At 46.5% G+C, this 18,516-nt stretch overlaps 1 protein-coding gene across 1 annotated transcript in view; it reads right to left on the bottom strand.

Annotated features, from left to right (window-relative positions):
* ZNF689 (zinc finger protein 689) overlaps positions 1-18,516 on the bottom strand; it is a 150,872-nt gene that overhangs the window by 3,383 nt on the left and 128,973 nt on the right. Inside the window, exons 2-3 of the mRNA XM_049789268.1 lie at positions 2,311-2,530; positions 2,022-2,135 (exon numbers count right to left, since the gene is read on the bottom strand). Coding sequence (XP_049645225.1) covers positions 2,022-2,135; positions 2,311-2,530 — 334 coding nt within the window. The remainder of the gene's footprint in view (positions 1-2,021; positions 2,136-2,310; positions 2,531-18,516) is intronic.

Here is an 18,516-nt window from a genome sequence, read left to right as displayed (position 1 = left end):
TTTGAAACTTTGCCTTATTTCCAACACTGAATTCAAGAAGTCTAAAGTGGACCCCACAAATCTGTCTAGCATTCTGCTAAATTGGTTTGAGGTTTATACTCTAAAAAGCTCTGCTAATGCCCTTAAACTCTATTTTATCCAATGGCTCTCAAGCTTTATTATCTTGTAAGTAATTATTTAAATTATTTTTAATTTATTTAAAAAGTACAAATTAGGGGCCGGCGAGGTAGCGCTAGAGGTAAGATGTCTGCCTTGCAAGTGCTAGCCAAGGAAGGACTGCGGTTCGATCTCCCATATGGTCCCCCCAAGCCAGGGGCAATTTCTGAGCGCTTAGCCAGGAATAACCCCTGAGCATCAAATGGGTGTGGTCCAAAAAAACAAAAACCAAAAATAAAAAAGTACAAATTACTAGATATCCATAATGTAAATTTATAATTCTAGGATGAGGTCCAGGAACCTGTAACCAAATTCCTTCAGTGATTTATGGATAACTGAGCCATCTGATAATCTGCCTTGGCAAAAACTAAAAGTTGGTAAAGATTTAGAACATTGCACAAGGCCAGAGAGCATTCCACAAGGTAGGTGCATGCTTTGCATGTGGAAGGCCTGGTTTTCATTCTGGGAAAAAGCATGGTTCTCTGAAAACCTCACGGAGGAAACCCTGTCACCGCCAACACTGCAGGGTGTGGTTTAAAAAAGAGAAACATGAATTTCTATAGAAACTCCAGTTCAGGGGCTGGAGCGATATAACATAGCACTAGTGCATTTGCCTTGCATGTGGCTGACCCAGGATAGACCTGGTTTCAATCCTTGGTGTCCTATATAGTCCCCCAAACCAGGAGTGCTTTCAGAGTGCATAGCCAGGAGTAACCCCTGAGTGTCACCGGGTGTGGCCCAAAAACAAACAGGGCTGGGAGAGATAGCATCGAAGTAGGGCATTTGCCTTGCATGCAGAAGGATGGTGGTTAGAATCCCAGCATCCCATATGATCCCCTGAGCCTGCCAGGAACAATTTCTGAACATTTCTGAGCGCTGCTGGGTGTGACCCAAAAACAAAAACAAATCCCACCCACCCCACCCCAACAAAGAAACTCCAGTCCAGGCAGTTGTCAGCTTTTACTTCCCAGGGCCTTTGCCCATGAATAGCGTTGATTGAACTATGCCTGGCCCTGAAGTTTGTAGGACTGGGGGGTGGGGGGTCCTAAATGATAGCACACTCAGCGGTAGGGCATTTGCCTTGTACGCAGTTGACAAGGAATGGACCTGGGTTTCATCCTCAGTATCCCATATGGTCATTCAAGTCTGCCAAGAGTGATTTCTTAGCACAGATCCAAGAATAACAATCCCTGAGAGCCTCAGGGTGTGGTCCAAAGAGAGAAGAGGCTGCAGAGGGAGAGAGGGAGAGATGGAGAGAGGTAGAGAGGGAGAGATGGAGAGGAGAGGGAGAGAGAGGGAGGGAGAGGGAGAGAGAGGGAGAGAGAAAGGGAGGGAGAGGGAGAGATGGAAAGAAGGAGAGAGAGAGAGAGAGAGAGAGAGAGAGAGAGAGAGAGAGAGAGAGAGAGAGAGAGAGAGAGAGAGAGAGAGAGAGAGAGAGATCTGTCCAGCTGGAATTCAAAGTCATGGGAAAGTCATGGGAGGGACACAAAAGAGGCAATTGCTCTGTTCCCATTGAGATACTGCCAAGCAGGTCTCAGTCAAACCCGGAAGGTCTGTCAAAACACTCAAGGAAGGTGCTGGGGCAGGAATCCTGGGAAGGAGACACCTTTTACCACCTCACAGATTCTTTCACAGCTCAGGAAGACCTGCAGGTGCATAGTCTGCAGAGTGACAGGAGAGTTTTGACAGGTCTGCAAACTGCGGAGACCCGCCCCATTCCAAAAACCCTGCAGGTCCTGGAAGTCTGAAAATGAACCTAGTAACTAAAGGCCCCTAGTAACAACAGGGTCCCCCGGATCTACTCGGACTAAGTGGTGCACTGAGTGATGGCGGTGACACGCCTTATGTGGGCATGTTGCACTCACTTCTTTGGGATGTCACCCCCTTGGGGTGCGCTTGAGGATCCAGGGCAGCCAGTTCCCAGTCATCGCAGTTCCGTTCCAACCAGGAGATGAGGGCTGGTTTGGGGCCGGCACACCCTGGGGAAGAACCAGTCGGGGGGTCGAGTTAATGGTCTCCCCAAGGGCATCCGCAGCCAAGAGCCCGACTTGGTGGCAGGCCAAGCTGGGGCACTCGCGGGCCCCCGACTTCCCCCAGCCCCAAGAGCCTCCGTCCATCCCTGGGGCCCGCGGCAGCGGACGGGGCGGGCCTCACCGAGCGCGCCCAGGTGGCCGTAGGTCTCCCGCATCACGTCCCGGTATAGAGCCCTCTGCGGGGGTTGCAGACACCCCCACTCCTCGGGGGAGAAGTACACGGCCACGTCCGCGAACCTCACCGCCCTCGGCCGCCTGCCCCGTGGGCGCCCGGCCCCGGCCTCTCCTGGTCCCGAAGGCGGCGCCATCCGACCGAGATGAGAAGCCGCCACGGCCTTCCCCTTCCCGGCGAGCCCTCCTGGGACTGTGGGGCGGGGGTCCCCCGGCCAAACTAGGGGCCGCGCAGCCGGGAGGGGAGAGGCCCGGAGGGCTGGGAATCGGCCGCCTTCGGGGTTCACGGGAACCTCTCGCTGTTACTCAGGAAAGTCCGGCTCGAACTTGGGTGCGAGACACCGGAAGATGCCTTCGGGGAAGATGGCGGCGCTACCTTTGCGCCGCCTGGGCCTGCACCACGGGCAGCTCCCAGCGATCGATTTTATTGACCGGGGCGCCATGCCGGCTTCCTAACCTCTTTGCCCTCAAGTGTCATGGCGTCGCGATTGGGCTTCACGCCCTTCCTTCCCCCCTCCACGACGGGCGCTGACTGGCCAGCGGCTGAAGATGGGGCGATCTGATTGGCTGTTGGAGGAAGCGCCCCGTTTGAACGAAGGCGGAAGGAAGGAAGGGAGAGAAAAGGCCGGAAGTCTTAGCCGGGCGCCGGAAGACTTTCGCTGGGCTCGCTGCCCGGAGTGGGTGTGTGATCCGGGAGGGACGCGTACTGCTCGCGGACGGATGGGATGGACGGTGGTTCGAATCCTGGCATCCTATATGGTCCCCTGAGCCTGCCGGGAGCGACTTCTGAGCGCAGAGCTAGGAGGAATAACCCCTGAGCGCCACCGGGTGTGGCCCCCAAACAAACAAAAAAGCTGAGCTTACTGGGGCCTGTGAGATAGCGTGGAGGTAGAGCGTTTGCCTTGCATGCAGAAGGACGATGGTTCGAATCCCGGCGTCCCATAGAGTCCCCCGAGCCTGCTAGGATTAACCCCTGAGCGCTGCCGGGTGTGACCCAAAAAAAAACAAAAATAAAATAAAAAAATAAGTTAAAAAAAAAAAGCTAGCCAGAGAGATAGCATGGAAGTAAGGCATTTGCCTTGCATGCAGAAGGACGGTGGTTCGAATCCCGGCGTCCCATATGGTCCCTCGAGCCTGCCGGGAGTGATTTCTGAGCGTAGAGCCAGGAGGAACCCCTGAGCGCTGCTGGGTGTGAGACCCAAAAACCAAAAGAAAAAGCCCTTAACCCGCTTTCTCAGGGATCCATCTCCTGGCCCTGTGGTTAACGTCTTTCTGGCCCTTTGAGAAAGAAACCCACCTTAGGGAAAGGAACCCATCCTGTGTAGTCATTGTGCCCCTCTCTACACTTTCTTGCCTTTCCTCTCCTTCCCTCTCCTAGTGGCATCTCCTTGCTTTGCATATGGCCTACCCAACCAGGTTTGATACCCAGCACCACTTAGGAAAAACAAACGGGTCACACATGTGCTCACTTTTTAGCTATCTCTGAGCCCATTACTACTTTTCTATTGTGTGAAGCGATGGTATTCAACCCAGTTCCACTGATTAAAAAAAAAAAAAAAAAAAAAAAAAAACTACACGGATATTGCTAGGGGGTTCTACTGATAGTCCAGTGACCCCCCCCCCAAAGACAAAATAAACAAAAGGAATACTACTAATGTTAGTACAAAAGTGGATTTTCTTGTGCTGGTGGTTTCTTGAGTAAGTATGAAAGATTTGATACAAAACTTGGAAGGTTAAAAAGCTAGAATTTGGGGCCGGGAAGGTGGCGCTAGAGGTAAGGTGTCTGCCTTGCAAGCGCTGGCGTAGGATGGACAGCGGTTCGATCCCCCGGTGTCCCATATGGTCCCCCCAAGCCAGGGGCGATTTCTGAGCGCATAGCCAGGAGTAACCCCTGAGCGTCAAATCGGTGTGGCCAAAAAAAAAAAAAAAAAAAAAAAGCTAGAATTTGGGCCCGGAGAGATAGCACAGCGGTGTTTGCCTTGCAAGCAGCCGATCCAGGACCAAAGGTGGTTGGTTCGAATCCCGGTGTCCCATATGGTCCCCCGTGCCTGCCAGGAGCTATTTCTGAGCAGACAGCCAGGAGTAACTCCTGAGCAATGCCGGGTGTGCCCCCCCCCCAAAAAAAGCTAGAATTTATTGTATAGTTTAAATAGATGCTTCAGGGTCTTTACCTGTGAACAGTATGCCACTCGTCCTGTCCCAGCCATGCTCCATCCAATGTATGACCTCCCAGCCCAGCCCACACAGCCTATTCACCTCCAGTTCTGATGTCCTGTGATGCTCTATATCCCGTGTACACTTTCCTAATCTTAAATGTTTCCCTAGGCATTTCCCAGACTGTACTCAAATGTCTTGGCCTAATTTTTCTTAGTCTGTCACCACATGCTTGTATGGGAGTTCCTTGTGCTCTACCTGTTGCTGGGCCTCTCTCAACTGTACCCTAGCAGTTCCTGTTATCTTGTCCTAGCTTTCTTTTTTTTTTTTGTTTTTGTTTTGTTTTGTTTTTTGGGTCACACCCGGCAGCACTCAGGGGTCACTCCTAGCTCCATGCTCAGAAATCGCTCCTGGCAGGCTCGGGGACCATATGGGATGCCAGGATTTGAACCACCGCCCTTCTGCATGCAAGGCAAACGCCTTACCTCCATGCTATCTCTCCGGCCCCTTGTCCTAGCTTTCTTATCCTAACCCAGCTTTCTGGTGTACATGAGTGAGACTTTTATGCTCAGTATCTGTCTCTGCCTGAATATGCCATCTGCCTGGGTGCTCAAGGGCCCTACCTGAGCCTTCACTCAGCCTGAGAGTATGGGTGTGAGGGGGTGGGGGGAAGAGGGAGAAGGGCTAGGGCCTCCTTTATCAGCTGCCATCTCCCACCCCCAGCTGTCCCATTATCTATTTTGATTGTCCACCTTTCCAATGGGCTACCTGTTCTGTGGGCAAGATTTAAGATGACCTAACTCACCTGGTGCTCCACCCTCCCACTCACACTCACACTGGAGGCTGTGGGGGCTGTGCTGAAGGAGGGTACCTTCTCACACAATCCTAATTTGTTGCTAACTCAAGAATCCACCTGGAGGGCCAGAGAGATAGCATGAAGATAGGGCATTTGCCTTGCATGCTTCAGAAGGACAGTGGTTCGAATTCCAACATCCCATATGGTTCCTCGAGCTTTCCAGGAGTGATTTCTGAGTGTAGAGCCAGGAGTAACCTTGCACACTGCTGATCCAGTACCAACCCAGATTCGATTCCCAGTATCCTATATGGTTCCATGAGCCTGCCATGAGCGATTTCTGAGCACAGAGCCAGGAGTAACCCCTGAGTGCTGCCAGGAGTGGCCAAAAACTAAAACAAAAAAGAATCCACCAGATCTGGCAAAAAAAAAAAAAAAAAAAAAAAAAAGGTCCAGCTCCTCTCTAAGTTCAAAAATGATAATAATAGTCTAGACAGTCTTCCCATATAGTCTGTCTGGTCCAGGCTGATATTTCTGAGGCCAGAAGCAGATTCCCTTTTCATGAAGCCTCAACAGCCCAGTGCCTTACCTGACAACCTCCAAAACAAACAGCTCAGTTTCACGGTCTAGCCTTATCAAAATGCCCAACTACCTAGTTTGTTTTAGATCTATAGACTCTGGATTGTGCAACTGCAGGTGACATCGTGGTACCTCAAAATTTCATAGTAGTTTCAGCCCAGTAGTGTCGAAGTGGAAGTTACATAGAAATTTACCAAATTCACTGAGCCTAAAAAGCAACAGAAGGCTCTACTAGCACCAACCACAGCCCAGTCAATCCTTAGACACTGACTTTAGTAACATCATGGAGAGATACACCAATCATTTTAATTTGACCCGTGTTGATCTAAGTTTTTTTTGTTTTGTTTTTCGGGCCACACCCGTTTGATGCTCAGGGGTTACTCCTGGCTAAGCGCTCAGAAATTGCCCCTGGCTTGGGAGGACCATATGGGACACTGGGTGATTGAATCATGGTCCTTCCTTGGCTAGCGCTTGCAAGGCAGACACCTTACCTCTAGTGCTACCTCACCTGCCCCATGATCTAAGTTTTGATAATTCCATTTGCCTTTGTGTTGTAACAAATCATATGAAGTAAATGTGTTTGTGCCTGCAAGAGGGCAGGTTGGGGTGGTGAGTGGGAGAATGGGGACACTGGTGAATGGAGGTCATACTCATGATAGAATTGGTGTTTGAACATTTAATGCTTAAAATGACTGTATTATGAACCAATTATGATTGCTAAATCACAATGTTATAATAAAAAATTTAAATAAAGAATTCCATCAAAGTAGGCCTCTTAGGGTCACTCTATTTTAGTTTTACATGGCATGTGCTCAGTATAGTACAATGCTATGAAATGAGGCATGGGGCAGCACCCATGGAATTAGGTCTTGGGAGACTATAAACTCACAAGTAATAGTAACAATGATCCATGCAAGTATGTAAGTCTCCAGAATATGGCTGAGGAGGAAGCAATCAGCATCCACTTAGTCCCCACTGCTAGGGGAGGGTGGGTGGAAGCTACACCCAAAAGTGCTCTGGGATCACTTTTGGCAAGGCTCAGGGGATCAAATGAGGTGCCAGAAACCCAGTTTGATGCATGTAAAGCAAGGGCCTACTCACTATACTATCTCTCCAACCTCCTCACTAGCCAATATTCTGAAAGGACAAACACTATACCTTAAAGTATACAGGGAATAAAACTCAAAAGAAGTTTTAAGTGAACACAGGCATTAAGATAACATAGGCAGAAGAGAGACTTCTGAGGAGTAACCCCTGAGTTCCACTGGGTGTGACCCAAAAAGACAAAAACAAACAATAAAATGATAACATGGGGGTTGGCTGAGTGATAGTGATAGTGATAGTGATAGTGTTTGCCTTGCACACAATCAACCTGGGTTCTATCCCCAGCATCCCATATAGTCCCCTGAGCCTGCCAGGAGTGATTTCTGACTGCAAAGCCAGGAGAAACCCCTAAGCACTGCCAGGTGTGGCCCCCAAACCAAAATAATAAATACATAAAAACATACATAAATAAATACATTAAAAATGTGGGACCAGCACAATAGCACAGTGGGGAGGACATTTGTCTTGCACATAACTGACCTGGGTTCAATCCCTGGCATTTCTATATAGTCTCTGAAAGGTCCGGAAGTCCTAATTTTAGCTGCCCGGCGCAAAGAAATGAAGAGGCGTATGAGTTCCAGCAGATGCTTTAAAAAGTGCTTTTAATACTGACCATTATGAATGGTCAGGGTCTATGAATTCCCACCAGAATCAAAGACCTCGTGGGTCCCTCGTTACCCCCTTATATAGGATGGGAAGTGGGAGGGGAAGAAGAGTCCTTGAGGGCTGGACTTCCGCTACGATAACACCAATGATTCGTGAGGTAGGGGTAGAGGTGGGGCCGAGGCAGTGACGACTTCCTTAAGGGGCAGGGCACCCACCAAGGTTGGTGGGGGGGGGGGGGCTGATTTCCCTTTTCAATCCCCACTTCTTGTACTGGAGGCTTCTAATCCTAGAAGCCAATGTGATTTTGGGGCCTTTACTTTCTGATATTACTGGTCATAATTATTTGCATGAGCTAACCCTGCATGGGCCAATGGCTACCAGAAGTAAAAAGGCTTAGGAGGGGGCCCCAGTAGGAGTATTAGATAGGGGAGAATTCCATGCCATAAAGACCATAAGGGACCATTTAATAGCTTTGTATCTTGGCCAGCTACTCTTGATGGTGCTTGATTTTGTTTTACACATTTGAAATTAACTTTTGTGAGAGTTTGTTATTTTTGTTTAGCCCTGCTAGTTTTGCTTTTCCAGTTACCAATTTTCCTGCAACTTCTGAGCCCTACCAGTAGAGTGCTCAGACCTAGGAGTGCCTAAGAAATGTATGCTAGGCAGAGGGATGGGCTCTGTTCCTGGGATGATGTTAATGTTGGGGAGCACTAATGCTGGGATGCATAAGCCAAATTTTTACCACATATTTATATCCGTTTCGGAGGTAAATACCCTGGGCTAGAGGGATCAGGCAGGACTTTTGAGCACTGAGTACCTTCTACCTGACCCAGGTTTACAGATTTGGTGCTGTTATGAATAGCAAACAGAAGATTTAAAGCTAAACGGGATTACCTTTTGACATAAGTACAGCTAGAAGAAGCAAAGGTTAGATTACCTAGTGAGACAGGGACAGCCAGAGGCCAATTCCCCCCACCCCCAAGAGGGAGTTAAAGGCTGAGGTTTTGCTTTACACACCCATTTCGGCTCCCCCAAACACACACATGGGAAGTAGAGGACCGGAGGTAAGCAGTTCGAGCCCTTCCTTAGCAAGTGCCAGGGAGAGCATTTTCAGAGTTAGTGAGTGCATTAGGGCTGAAGTGTGCCCGCCGGACCCGTATCTTGAGAGGATTCTCAGTGTGCTTCACTTTTCAGGTTTTAGATGGAAGGCGTGAACCCAGGAAGCATGCAGTTCACCTTGACAGCAGTTCTTCTCACATAGGCTGTGAATTCCACAACGAAAATAAGGAGGTTTCTGCTTTCTTTTCTTCATTTTTGCAACTTAAACAGCTGTTGGGGTAGAGAGCCCTAAACTCCAGTTGCCTTTCCTGCACTGGGTTAGACAGAGATGAAGAAATTTTATTTTTATTAATGACTGTTTTACTTTTTAACATTACCAAGAGAAGCATAATTTTTGCTACCTGCTTTAACCTCTGGGATAGATAGGCATAATGTTATTCTTAGTAGTTAACTTGGCTTATTAATTTCTGCGGCCTTTATTTTCCCCTTATAGTTTTTTTTTCTTTGATGACCATTTTGCTTTAGAGATTTCATTACCCTAGAAGTTATTAGAGGGAACGTGGTCGAAGATCAATCTTCTGTAGCTACTTCAGGCTGACAGGGGACTGCAGTTTCAATCTCTAGATAGGGTGAAATCTCATATTTCCCTAAAGGAGCAGTTAACTGGTTTACTTTTACAGTTTTAACACCTGAAAAGGATTAGATTAATTATACAGGGGAATATTACTTAACCCACTCAGGCCTTGGAGCAGTAAATAGCACAACTTGAATGGCATAGCTGTTCTTATTGTCTGTAATGATAGCACAAATTAATTAACAGAAAACAAAGCATAATAGCATTATGAATAAACAGTTTTGAGTTACTTCAGTTAGACTAACATTTGCATTTGCAATTTATGATTTGGTTTAATACAACTAGTAAGAGCATTTTTACATGAGTTACTTTAAAGAAGTGGGTTTTAAGTTAGGCCCACTAGAATTTTAATTAGCTACCAAAAATGGTTTTTCTCTCCACCTTTACCTTGTACCTTACCCGGTATTTGAATAACTTGGCTTTTTTCTTTGCACATATACAGCACTGTTGGAGAAATCTCCATCTGGGGCACCCCCATTACTTACAGAGCTTTTTTGAGGATAGGTTGTGGACACTGCAGGTTTTTCACAGTCACTCAGGTTTGGCTGATGAGTTGGTCGGTTCAGCATGAGGTTCTTCTGGCTGGGCATCTCACCCTCTGCAGGAATTTTTAGAGGTGACTTGTCTGTTCCACTCCTCTCCAGGTTTGGAAGAGACTGACCTCGAATTCTCTTCTGAGCTTGAGGGAGAGAGCAGGGCCCACAGGCTGTGATAATCTTCTAGGAAAATCTTCAATTTCCTTACTCAGGCCATTTATTTCAGTTTCTCGCCGGTGCCTGCTTGTCACACCGCCTCAACTCCAATTATTCCTCTGAAAGAGGGCTTTGGGGTTCCCTTACTAATTTTTTTGATTTTCTGTTTGCATGAGGACTACTCCCCATGCAGAGAGAAAAGCCATTTGCTTGTATTCTGTGCAAAGCAACATGATGCCATGACATAAATGGTACTAAAAGGTTCTGGGAGAAGAGAAAAAGCAAATATTACTTAAATTACTTAGATAATTTTAGAATTTTTTTTTTTTGCAACGAAACATTTTATACATTTTTAAATAAAACCATGACCAATTTTATAAAACCTCCTGTGATACAAATATTAATGTTCTTGGTAACATATAATGAAAAATTGCAAATAATATTTTAATTATGCTTAATTCTAAATATAGAAATTCACTTAGTTTTCTAAACAGAAAACACCAGGAATTTACGTTACACAAATTAATGTTGAAAACCAGAAAGAATGAATACTTACTACTTTTGGTAGAACATGCTTAAAAAACATTTACATTTTTTTTTAACCTAGAGACATATTAATAATTATTTAGATTGATTATACACATTTTTATTACACATTTTTAATTTTTTTTACACCACTTTTTTTTTCTGCATGCAAGGCAAACGCCCTACCATTTGGCTCCTTCTCTTTTTCCTCCCCTTTTTTTTTTTTTTTTTTTAAGCTTCGCCACTCATTCTTTTGCAGTGGTTCCGCTGCTAAAAATTTTCACGTGCACCGAAAAACAAACAAAAATAACAACAGTAATTTGCAACATTTTCTTATTAATTTTTTTAAGAAACCTTTAAGTTAGAAATTTAAATGCTTAAAAAAAATTTTTTTTTTGACTTCCAAACCATTTGCTAGATTTATCTTTGATATGTAAATGACCTACATTCCTCAGCCAGGTGGAGCTGGGAGGACAATAGTTTGCCCTGGGGCGTGGTGAATTTCTTCACCACGTGGTGAGTTAAAAAGCATTTTTTTTTTTTTTTTCGGCTAGAAAAAAAAACGGCCAGTTGCTCTTTTTGGCCTGAACGCATGGCAGGATAGTTGGGGAATTGCAAAGTTCAGAAATTCTCCAGGAAAATTTATTCCCGATGGCCATTTGAGAAATCTGGGATTTGCAATTTCCAACACCCCCCCCCGCCAAGTCCCTAGCGTGGACCTTGCACGCGCCAGCTTCCTGGTTGGGTGGGGAGCGGGTTAGGCGGGTTTCGGGCGCCCTCTCGCCGCGCCGCGGGCGGCGGGGGTTGCGCGTTTCGCTGCTGGGACGACTGACGGGCGAGGGAGACGCGGGCTCACCAGCGGTCGGCCCCTTTCCCCAGGGGTCGGCCCTTGAGAGGGGGTCGGGCTTGCGTCCCGTGGTCAGACCAAAAAAAAAAACATAGAACACACAGACAAGAAACAGACAGACAAACAGACAGCGTGGCGCCACAAATAACCAAGCAAAATGCGTTCAAGTAATCTCTGCATTCCACAATAAATCCTAGACAGACAACTATGCCAATGACCAAGTTCTTGAGCTCCAAAAATCACAGACAGACAACCTCTTCAGCAGCTCGGAACGTCTTCCAGCTGCTCTTACTAAACCCCTGGGGTACCACCAGGGTCGTGACCTAAGCAGCCAAAGTTCGTCAACCTCTTGCCCATCTGGTATACGCATCAGACGGGGAACCACACACACCTGGAAACGCATCAGGTGGAAGATTCCTTAGTCACCCGGGGGGACTTTAACCCCCCTATGAAACAAAGTCTGCTTCTACTCGGTTTCCACATCGAGCAAAGAGCTCATAACATTTGCCAAACCACCACAAAGCTAGCTTCCCACTGGACACAGAATACAACATAATCTCAGACTAAGACAGACACGAAGCAAAGCGTGCTCACACACACACATACACACATCAGAACTCACCAGACACCTTTTCATAGCTTTGTGCCGGGCAGAATGAGTGAGGACTCCTGGTGGCTCGCCAAAATGAAAGGTCCGGAAGTCCTAATTTTAGCTGCCCGGCGCAAAGAAATGAAGAGGCTTATGAGTTCCAGCAGATGCTTTAAAAAGTGCTTTTAATACTGACCATTATGAATGGTCAGGGTCTATGAATTCCCACCAGAATCAAAGACCTCGTGGGTCCCTCGTTACCCCCTTATATAGGATGGGAAGTGGGAGGGGAAGAAGAGTCCTTGAGGGCTGGACTTCCGCTACGCAAAGAAATGAAGAGGCTTATGAGTTCCAGCAGATGCTTTAAAAAGTGCTTTTAATACTGACCATTATGAATGGTCAGGGTCTATGAATTCCCACCAGAATCAAAGACCTCGTGGGTCCCTCGTTACCCCCTTATATAGGATGGGAAGTGGGAGGGGAAGAAGAGTCCTTGAGGGCTGGACTTCCGCTACGATAACACCAATGATTCGTGAGGTAGGGGTAGAGGTGGGGCCGAGGCAGTGACGACTTCCTTAAGGGGCAGGGCACCCACCAAGGTTGGTGGGGGGGGGGGGGCTGATTTCCCTTTTCATCTCCAAGCCTGCCAGGGGTAATTTCTGAGTGCAAAGCCAGGAGAAACCCCTTAATGCCACCAGTATGGCACAAAAATGAAAGAAAAGTAAAAAAACATAGGCAGGGAGCCAGAGAGATAGTACAGTATAGGGTACTTGCCTTGCACACAACCTACCTGGGTTTGATTCCTGGCATCCCATATGAGCCCCCTGAGCCCACCAGGAGTAATCCCTGAGCATAGATCCAAAAGTAAGCAGCCATGAGCAATGCCAGGTTTGGCTCCAAAATGAAACAAAGGGAACAGAACGATAATACAGAGGGGAGAGCATTTGCCTTACACACAGCCAATCTAGATTTGATCCCAAGTGACCCATACCCCACCCCCAGCCTGCCAGAAATGATTCCTGAGCACAAAGCCAGGAGTAACTGCTGAGTGCCACTGGGTGTGGCCAAAACAAAAACAAACAATTAAGATAAAGGAAGATGAGCTTTAAGCAAAAGAAGTTTAAGAAAAACAAAAATAGTATACATGCACTGAGTCCTACTCTGCACTAAGGATGGTGATTTTTTTTTTTTTTTGTGGTTTTTGGGTCACACCCGGCAGTGCTCAGGGGTTACTCCTGGCTTCATGCTCAGAAATTGCTCCTGGCAGGCACGGGGGACCATATGGGACGCCGGGATTCGAACCGATGACCTTCTGCATGAAAGGCAAACGCCTTACCTCCATGCTATCTCTCCGGCCCCAGGATGGTGATTTTTATTTTACAGGGAGAGTAGGGAATATCAAGACTGCTGAAATAGAACATGATGATTTTCTAGACTGAAAATCAGGTGAGGAATGAGTTTGGCCTGAAGGGTCAGGATTTAGGGAGGGCAGTGGTACAAGTGCTATATTCATTTGTCAAATAAACTGTCGATTTCCATAGTCATAAAGTCTGTGTGTCTCTCCTTTAAATCACAATTTTTCACTTCACCCAAAGATAAATAAAGATCTCTGGCAGGAATCAGGAATTCCGGACATCCTGAATATTGAAAAGAATAATGACATGTTGATGTAAAGATACACTTAGGTTAAATAGAAGAACTGGGGGCCGGAGAGATAGCATGGAGGTAAGGCATTTGCCTTTCATGCAGGAGGTCATCAGTTCGAATCCCGGTGTCCCATATGGTCCCCCGTGCCTGCCAGGAACAATTTCTGAGCCTGGAGCCAGGAATAATCTCTGAGCACTGCCGGGTGTGACCCAAAAACCACAAAAAAAAAAAAAAAAATAGGAGAACTGATAGAGTAAGTTGGCACCAGATAATGATGGTTTTCATTTTATATGCCAGGGAATGCTCAGTAAGTCTAGGGTATGGAATAATGTTAGGATGATTACTGTTTAGTATGCAGGGGTTTTCGTTTTGTTTTTGGGTCACACCCAGCATCGAACAAAGATTACTCCTGATTTTGTGCTCAGAAATCACTCCTGGCAAGCACTGGGGACCATATGGATGCCAGAGATCAAACTCAGGTCTGTCCTGGGTCGGTTGCATGCAAGGCGAACGCCATACCGTTGTGCTATCTCATTGCTCTGAGTATGCAGTTTTGTGTTTATTCATTTACCTATACAGACTACTCTGGAAAAAATTAAGATGTGCACTTTGACTGCTAAGGGAGTTAAATAGTCCAGGAGAACGATGCACCATTCAAAGACACCAAGACCACAGTCTCATGCAAAAGCAGGGGGTTTATTTTCTTACAAGCATATGCAGGGGCTGCGCTAGAATCCAGCATAAGTCAGAAACTGCCAGCCCCGAGCCATGAGCTTACAAGCTGTATATAGTATTTCAAACAATAGAAAGTTACAGTAGATTGGTTTGTTTTAGGAAATAACATGACATCTGGCATTTGCTCAATCACATTTTTGCAAGGTTTAGGTGCAAGTTTACAGGGTTAACATGACCAGGTCAGAACCATGTCGGAACAGAAAGAAAGTTAAACTGTAACTGGGTCTCTTAACAAAATGAAAAATGGAAGAGAAGAAATGGAGAAGTCTGAAAAGAAATCTGTACATCTCATCTTAATAGTGATGAGGGGATGTCGACTCAAGTAGATGCTGGCCCTGAACCATAAATATTCTATACATGGGGCCGGAGAGATAGCACAGTGGCAAGGCATTTGCCTTGCATGCAGAAGGACGGTGGTTCGAATCCCGGCATCCCATATGGTCCCCCGAGCCTACTGGGGGTGATTTCTGAGCGTAGAGCCAGGAGTAACCCCTGAGTGCATATATATATTTTATATATCAGTGAAAACCTGTTTTCACATATTGGAAATAGAATCCAAGCTGGAAGGTGTGGCTTCAGTCGAGCCCCTTTGGTTCTAGTTTTTGTTTTTTTTGTTTTTTTGGTTTTTGGGCCACACCCGGTGATGCTCAGGGGTTACTCCTGGCTGTCTGCTCAGAATAGCTCCTGGCAGGCACGGGGGACCATATGGGACACCGGGATTCGAACCAACCACCTTTGGTCCTGGATCGGCTGCTTGCAAGGCAAACGCCGCTGTGCTATCTCTCCGGGCCCCCCTTTGGTTCTAGTATGTGCAGGCCTCACTTGGCCAGGCTTTGGTCATTTTAGTAATGTTAAGCACCTCGGGACAACCTAGGTAGGCTGTAGTGCAGAACCAAAAGAAATAAGGAAAAAACACAGACTTAAAGTGATATCAGAGCCCCTTGCTCCCTTTTGAATAAATTCCTAGACCCACACTGGGCACAGGGACAATCTTCAGCTACTTCATAGAAGGGTAGAAGAGATTCAGAGAGTTCATCCATCAATAGGACACTTACTAAGTACAGAGAAAGGGAGTGTATACCTTAATAGAGTGCTTGCCTTGTGTATGTGAAGCCCTTAGACCTAAAGCTGTACTGGATAAAGGGAAACAGTGCTTTTGCACACTGAGTAACAAGTGCTATTTTGTAGGCACACTGATGTAAACAAATCATTTTACACTCATTTTCCAGAGTGTTCATTTATGAGAGCAATGGCCTTATTTCAATCATAAGAATGTTGATTGAGAGGCCGGAGAGATAGCATGGAGGTAAGGCATTTGCCTTTCATGCAGAAGGTCGGTGGTTCGAATCCTGGCACCCCATATGGTCCCCGAGCCTGCCAGGATGATTTCTGAGCATAGAGCCAGGAGTAACCCCTGAGCACTGCTGGGTGTGACCCAAAAACAAAACAAAACAAGAATGTTGATTGAAAACCCATTAACAAAGGGAGAGATGTGATTTGAATCTGGTAGGTTTTCTTCATTACACCAACAGCTGCAAACTGGGTGAAAGGCTATGAGATGTATTTCCTTTGTTTTCTTCTCATAGAGTCAAGGTACCCATTGCTAGCAGGAAGGGGTGGAAGGAAATGCCATTCTCTGGGGATGATAATGTTGATCCCTATGTTGGCATCTGTCCGTGAGCGGCAGAACCCTGGTCATAGTCACAAAAGCAGAAGGGCTGTCTTTGCAGCATGGTAAGCCAGTGCTAAAACAAGTTTCCCTGGAGAGCAAAGGAGTCAATGGTGGTGTTTATCCAGGTGCACAGTGACTGTCAGAGGGAGGGGGCTGCCAGTCAGTGCTCACAGCCTGTGCATGTGAGCAAACCTGGTCTGGGTGTACAGATTCTTGCAGGAGAGAAGTGATGGCCACTCAGGTCACATGTAGGTATTTTATTTTGCGGGGGGGGGGGGAACTCTCCCATCAGTGCTCAGGGGTTACTTCTGGCTGTGCACTCAGAAATAGCTTCTGGCAGGCTCAGCGGACCATATTGGATGTCAGGGATTGAACCGGGTCTGTCCTGGGTCAGTCGTGTGCAAGGCAAATGCCCTACCACTATACTATCACTCTGGCCTCCACATGTAAGTCTTAAACCATATGTGGAGCAGCTGAAGCTAGAAGAGAAATCAACATGGTTTCCCTTGACCAGTGTCAGGAGAAATCCCATCTTTAATTTCATCACCTTAAATTCTAACATACTGGGCCAGAGTGATAGTTCAAAAGATAGGAGATTTGCCTTGCACATGCCTGATCTGGGCTCAATCTCCAGCATCCCATTACTGTCAGGAGTAATTTCTTAGCATAGACCCAGGAGTAACCCCTGAGCATTGCTGGATGTGGCCCACATACATAGACACACACACAAATTCTAACTTACATCCTACTGGGGGTCAAAGCAGCAAGTTTCTGTTTCTCAAGATCTCCTAAACCAGGACAACTGTTTCTCAAGACAGAAACCAGGTTATTCATGCCTGGGTCGAATTGTGAGATAACAAGATACTTTGTAATGCCAGCTGGCTGTAGTAACTTGAGAGAAAGTCCTAAATGAGCACATCTGAGCAGCCTGAATAGTTCTACGGTTGTAAGGACAAACACTTTATCCCTATAAAAACTTCCTAATAGGAGCCGGAGTGGTGGCGCTAAGCAGTAAGGCGTCTAGCCTAGGACGGACTGCAGTTCAGTCCCTGGTTTCCCATATGGTCCCCCAAGCCAGGAGTGATTTCTGGAGTAACCCCTGAGTATCACCGGGTGTGCCCCCCCTCAAAAAAAACCTTTCCCACTTGCTACTGTACTATACTATACTGTTATACTGTAACAGCGCTCAGGGTGCTGATTCTTCAGCTACTGAACTCATTTCTTTCCTTCTTTTGGGGGGGGCACACCCATTTGATGCTCAGGGGTTACTCCTGGCTAAGTGCTCAGAAATTGCCCCTGGCTTGGGGGGACCATATGGGACACCAGGGGATCGAACCGCGGTCCTTCCTCGGCTAGCACTTGCAGGGCAGACACCTTACCTCTAGCGCCACCTTACCAGCCCCGCTACTGAACTCATTTCTGCCACAAAGACTCAATTTTCTTCCATCAGTGCTAGGCCAAGTGAGTCCTCTGAAAGCAATCACAAGACCTACAAACATGGGGCTTTCACCGGAGTGTGTGACTAACAGGTAGATACTATGAGTTGCCCGCAGTCAAACATGCATACAGTTGATCTGGGACGTTGTAGAGCACATTCTTACATACATGAGACATGCTTACATGCATGTAAATTATAAGGTCTTTTTGTGTGGACAGAAGTTATTAAAATATTAAATATTAAAAATAAGTAGTTAACTCATCTGAGTAAATATCAAGGTGTGTGATTGTCAGATCATATAACAAGAAGCTGCTTAGAAACTTAGAAATGGATGGTTCCAAATGCATGACTCTGAGGCAGACTCTGAGAACACAAGAACAAATCATATAAGGATGCCTTCCTTCTAGGAGAGACAGGGGTGTAGTAACATAGCATTTTGTAATTTTTTCTTTCCAAATATTTGTTTAAGTTTAGAATTATATATATTTTTGGTTTTGGGGCCACACTCGGTGACACTCAGGGGTCACCCCTGGCTATGCATTCAGAAATCGCTCCTGGCTTGGGGGACCATATAGGACACCAGGGATAGAACCAAGGTCTGTCCTGGGTCAGCCACATGCAAGGCAAACTCGCTACCGCTGACTTATCACTCGGCCCCAAGGAAAGGTATCTTATCTGTTTTATTCACCATTGTTTTCCTAATATGTGACTGGCACATAATAAATAATAGACTAATTTTTAAAAATTGTAGTGGAGAGATATTACTGTAAATAGGGTGCTTGCCTTGCATGTAGAAGACTCAGATTCATTCCCCAGTACCACCTATAGCACCCCGAGCCCTGCCAAGAGCTGAACTCTTTTTGATGTGGCTCAATAAAATAAGTGGAGGTGCCAGAGAAATAGTATGATGGGTAAGGTGCTTGCCTTGCATGTAGCCAACCCAGGTTTGATTCCCAGCATATAGGTTTATGGTTCCCTGAGCACCCAAGAATGATTCTTGAGTGCAGAGCAAGGAGAAAACCCTGAATAATCAGGTGTGACTCAAAAACAACAACAAATCTGTGGAATGGAGATGGGTGAAA

The sequence above is a fragment of the Suncus etruscus genome, chromosome 15 (genome assembly GCF_024139225.1).
Source record: "Suncus etruscus isolate mSunEtr1 chromosome 15, mSunEtr1.pri.cur, whole genome shotgun sequence".
In the NCBI taxonomy this organism is placed as follows: domain Eukaryota; kingdom Metazoa; phylum Chordata; class Mammalia; order Eulipotyphla; family Soricidae; genus Suncus; species Suncus etruscus.
Note: the sequence above shows the minus strand (reverse complement) of the source record. Positions and strands in the feature narration are given on the sequence as shown.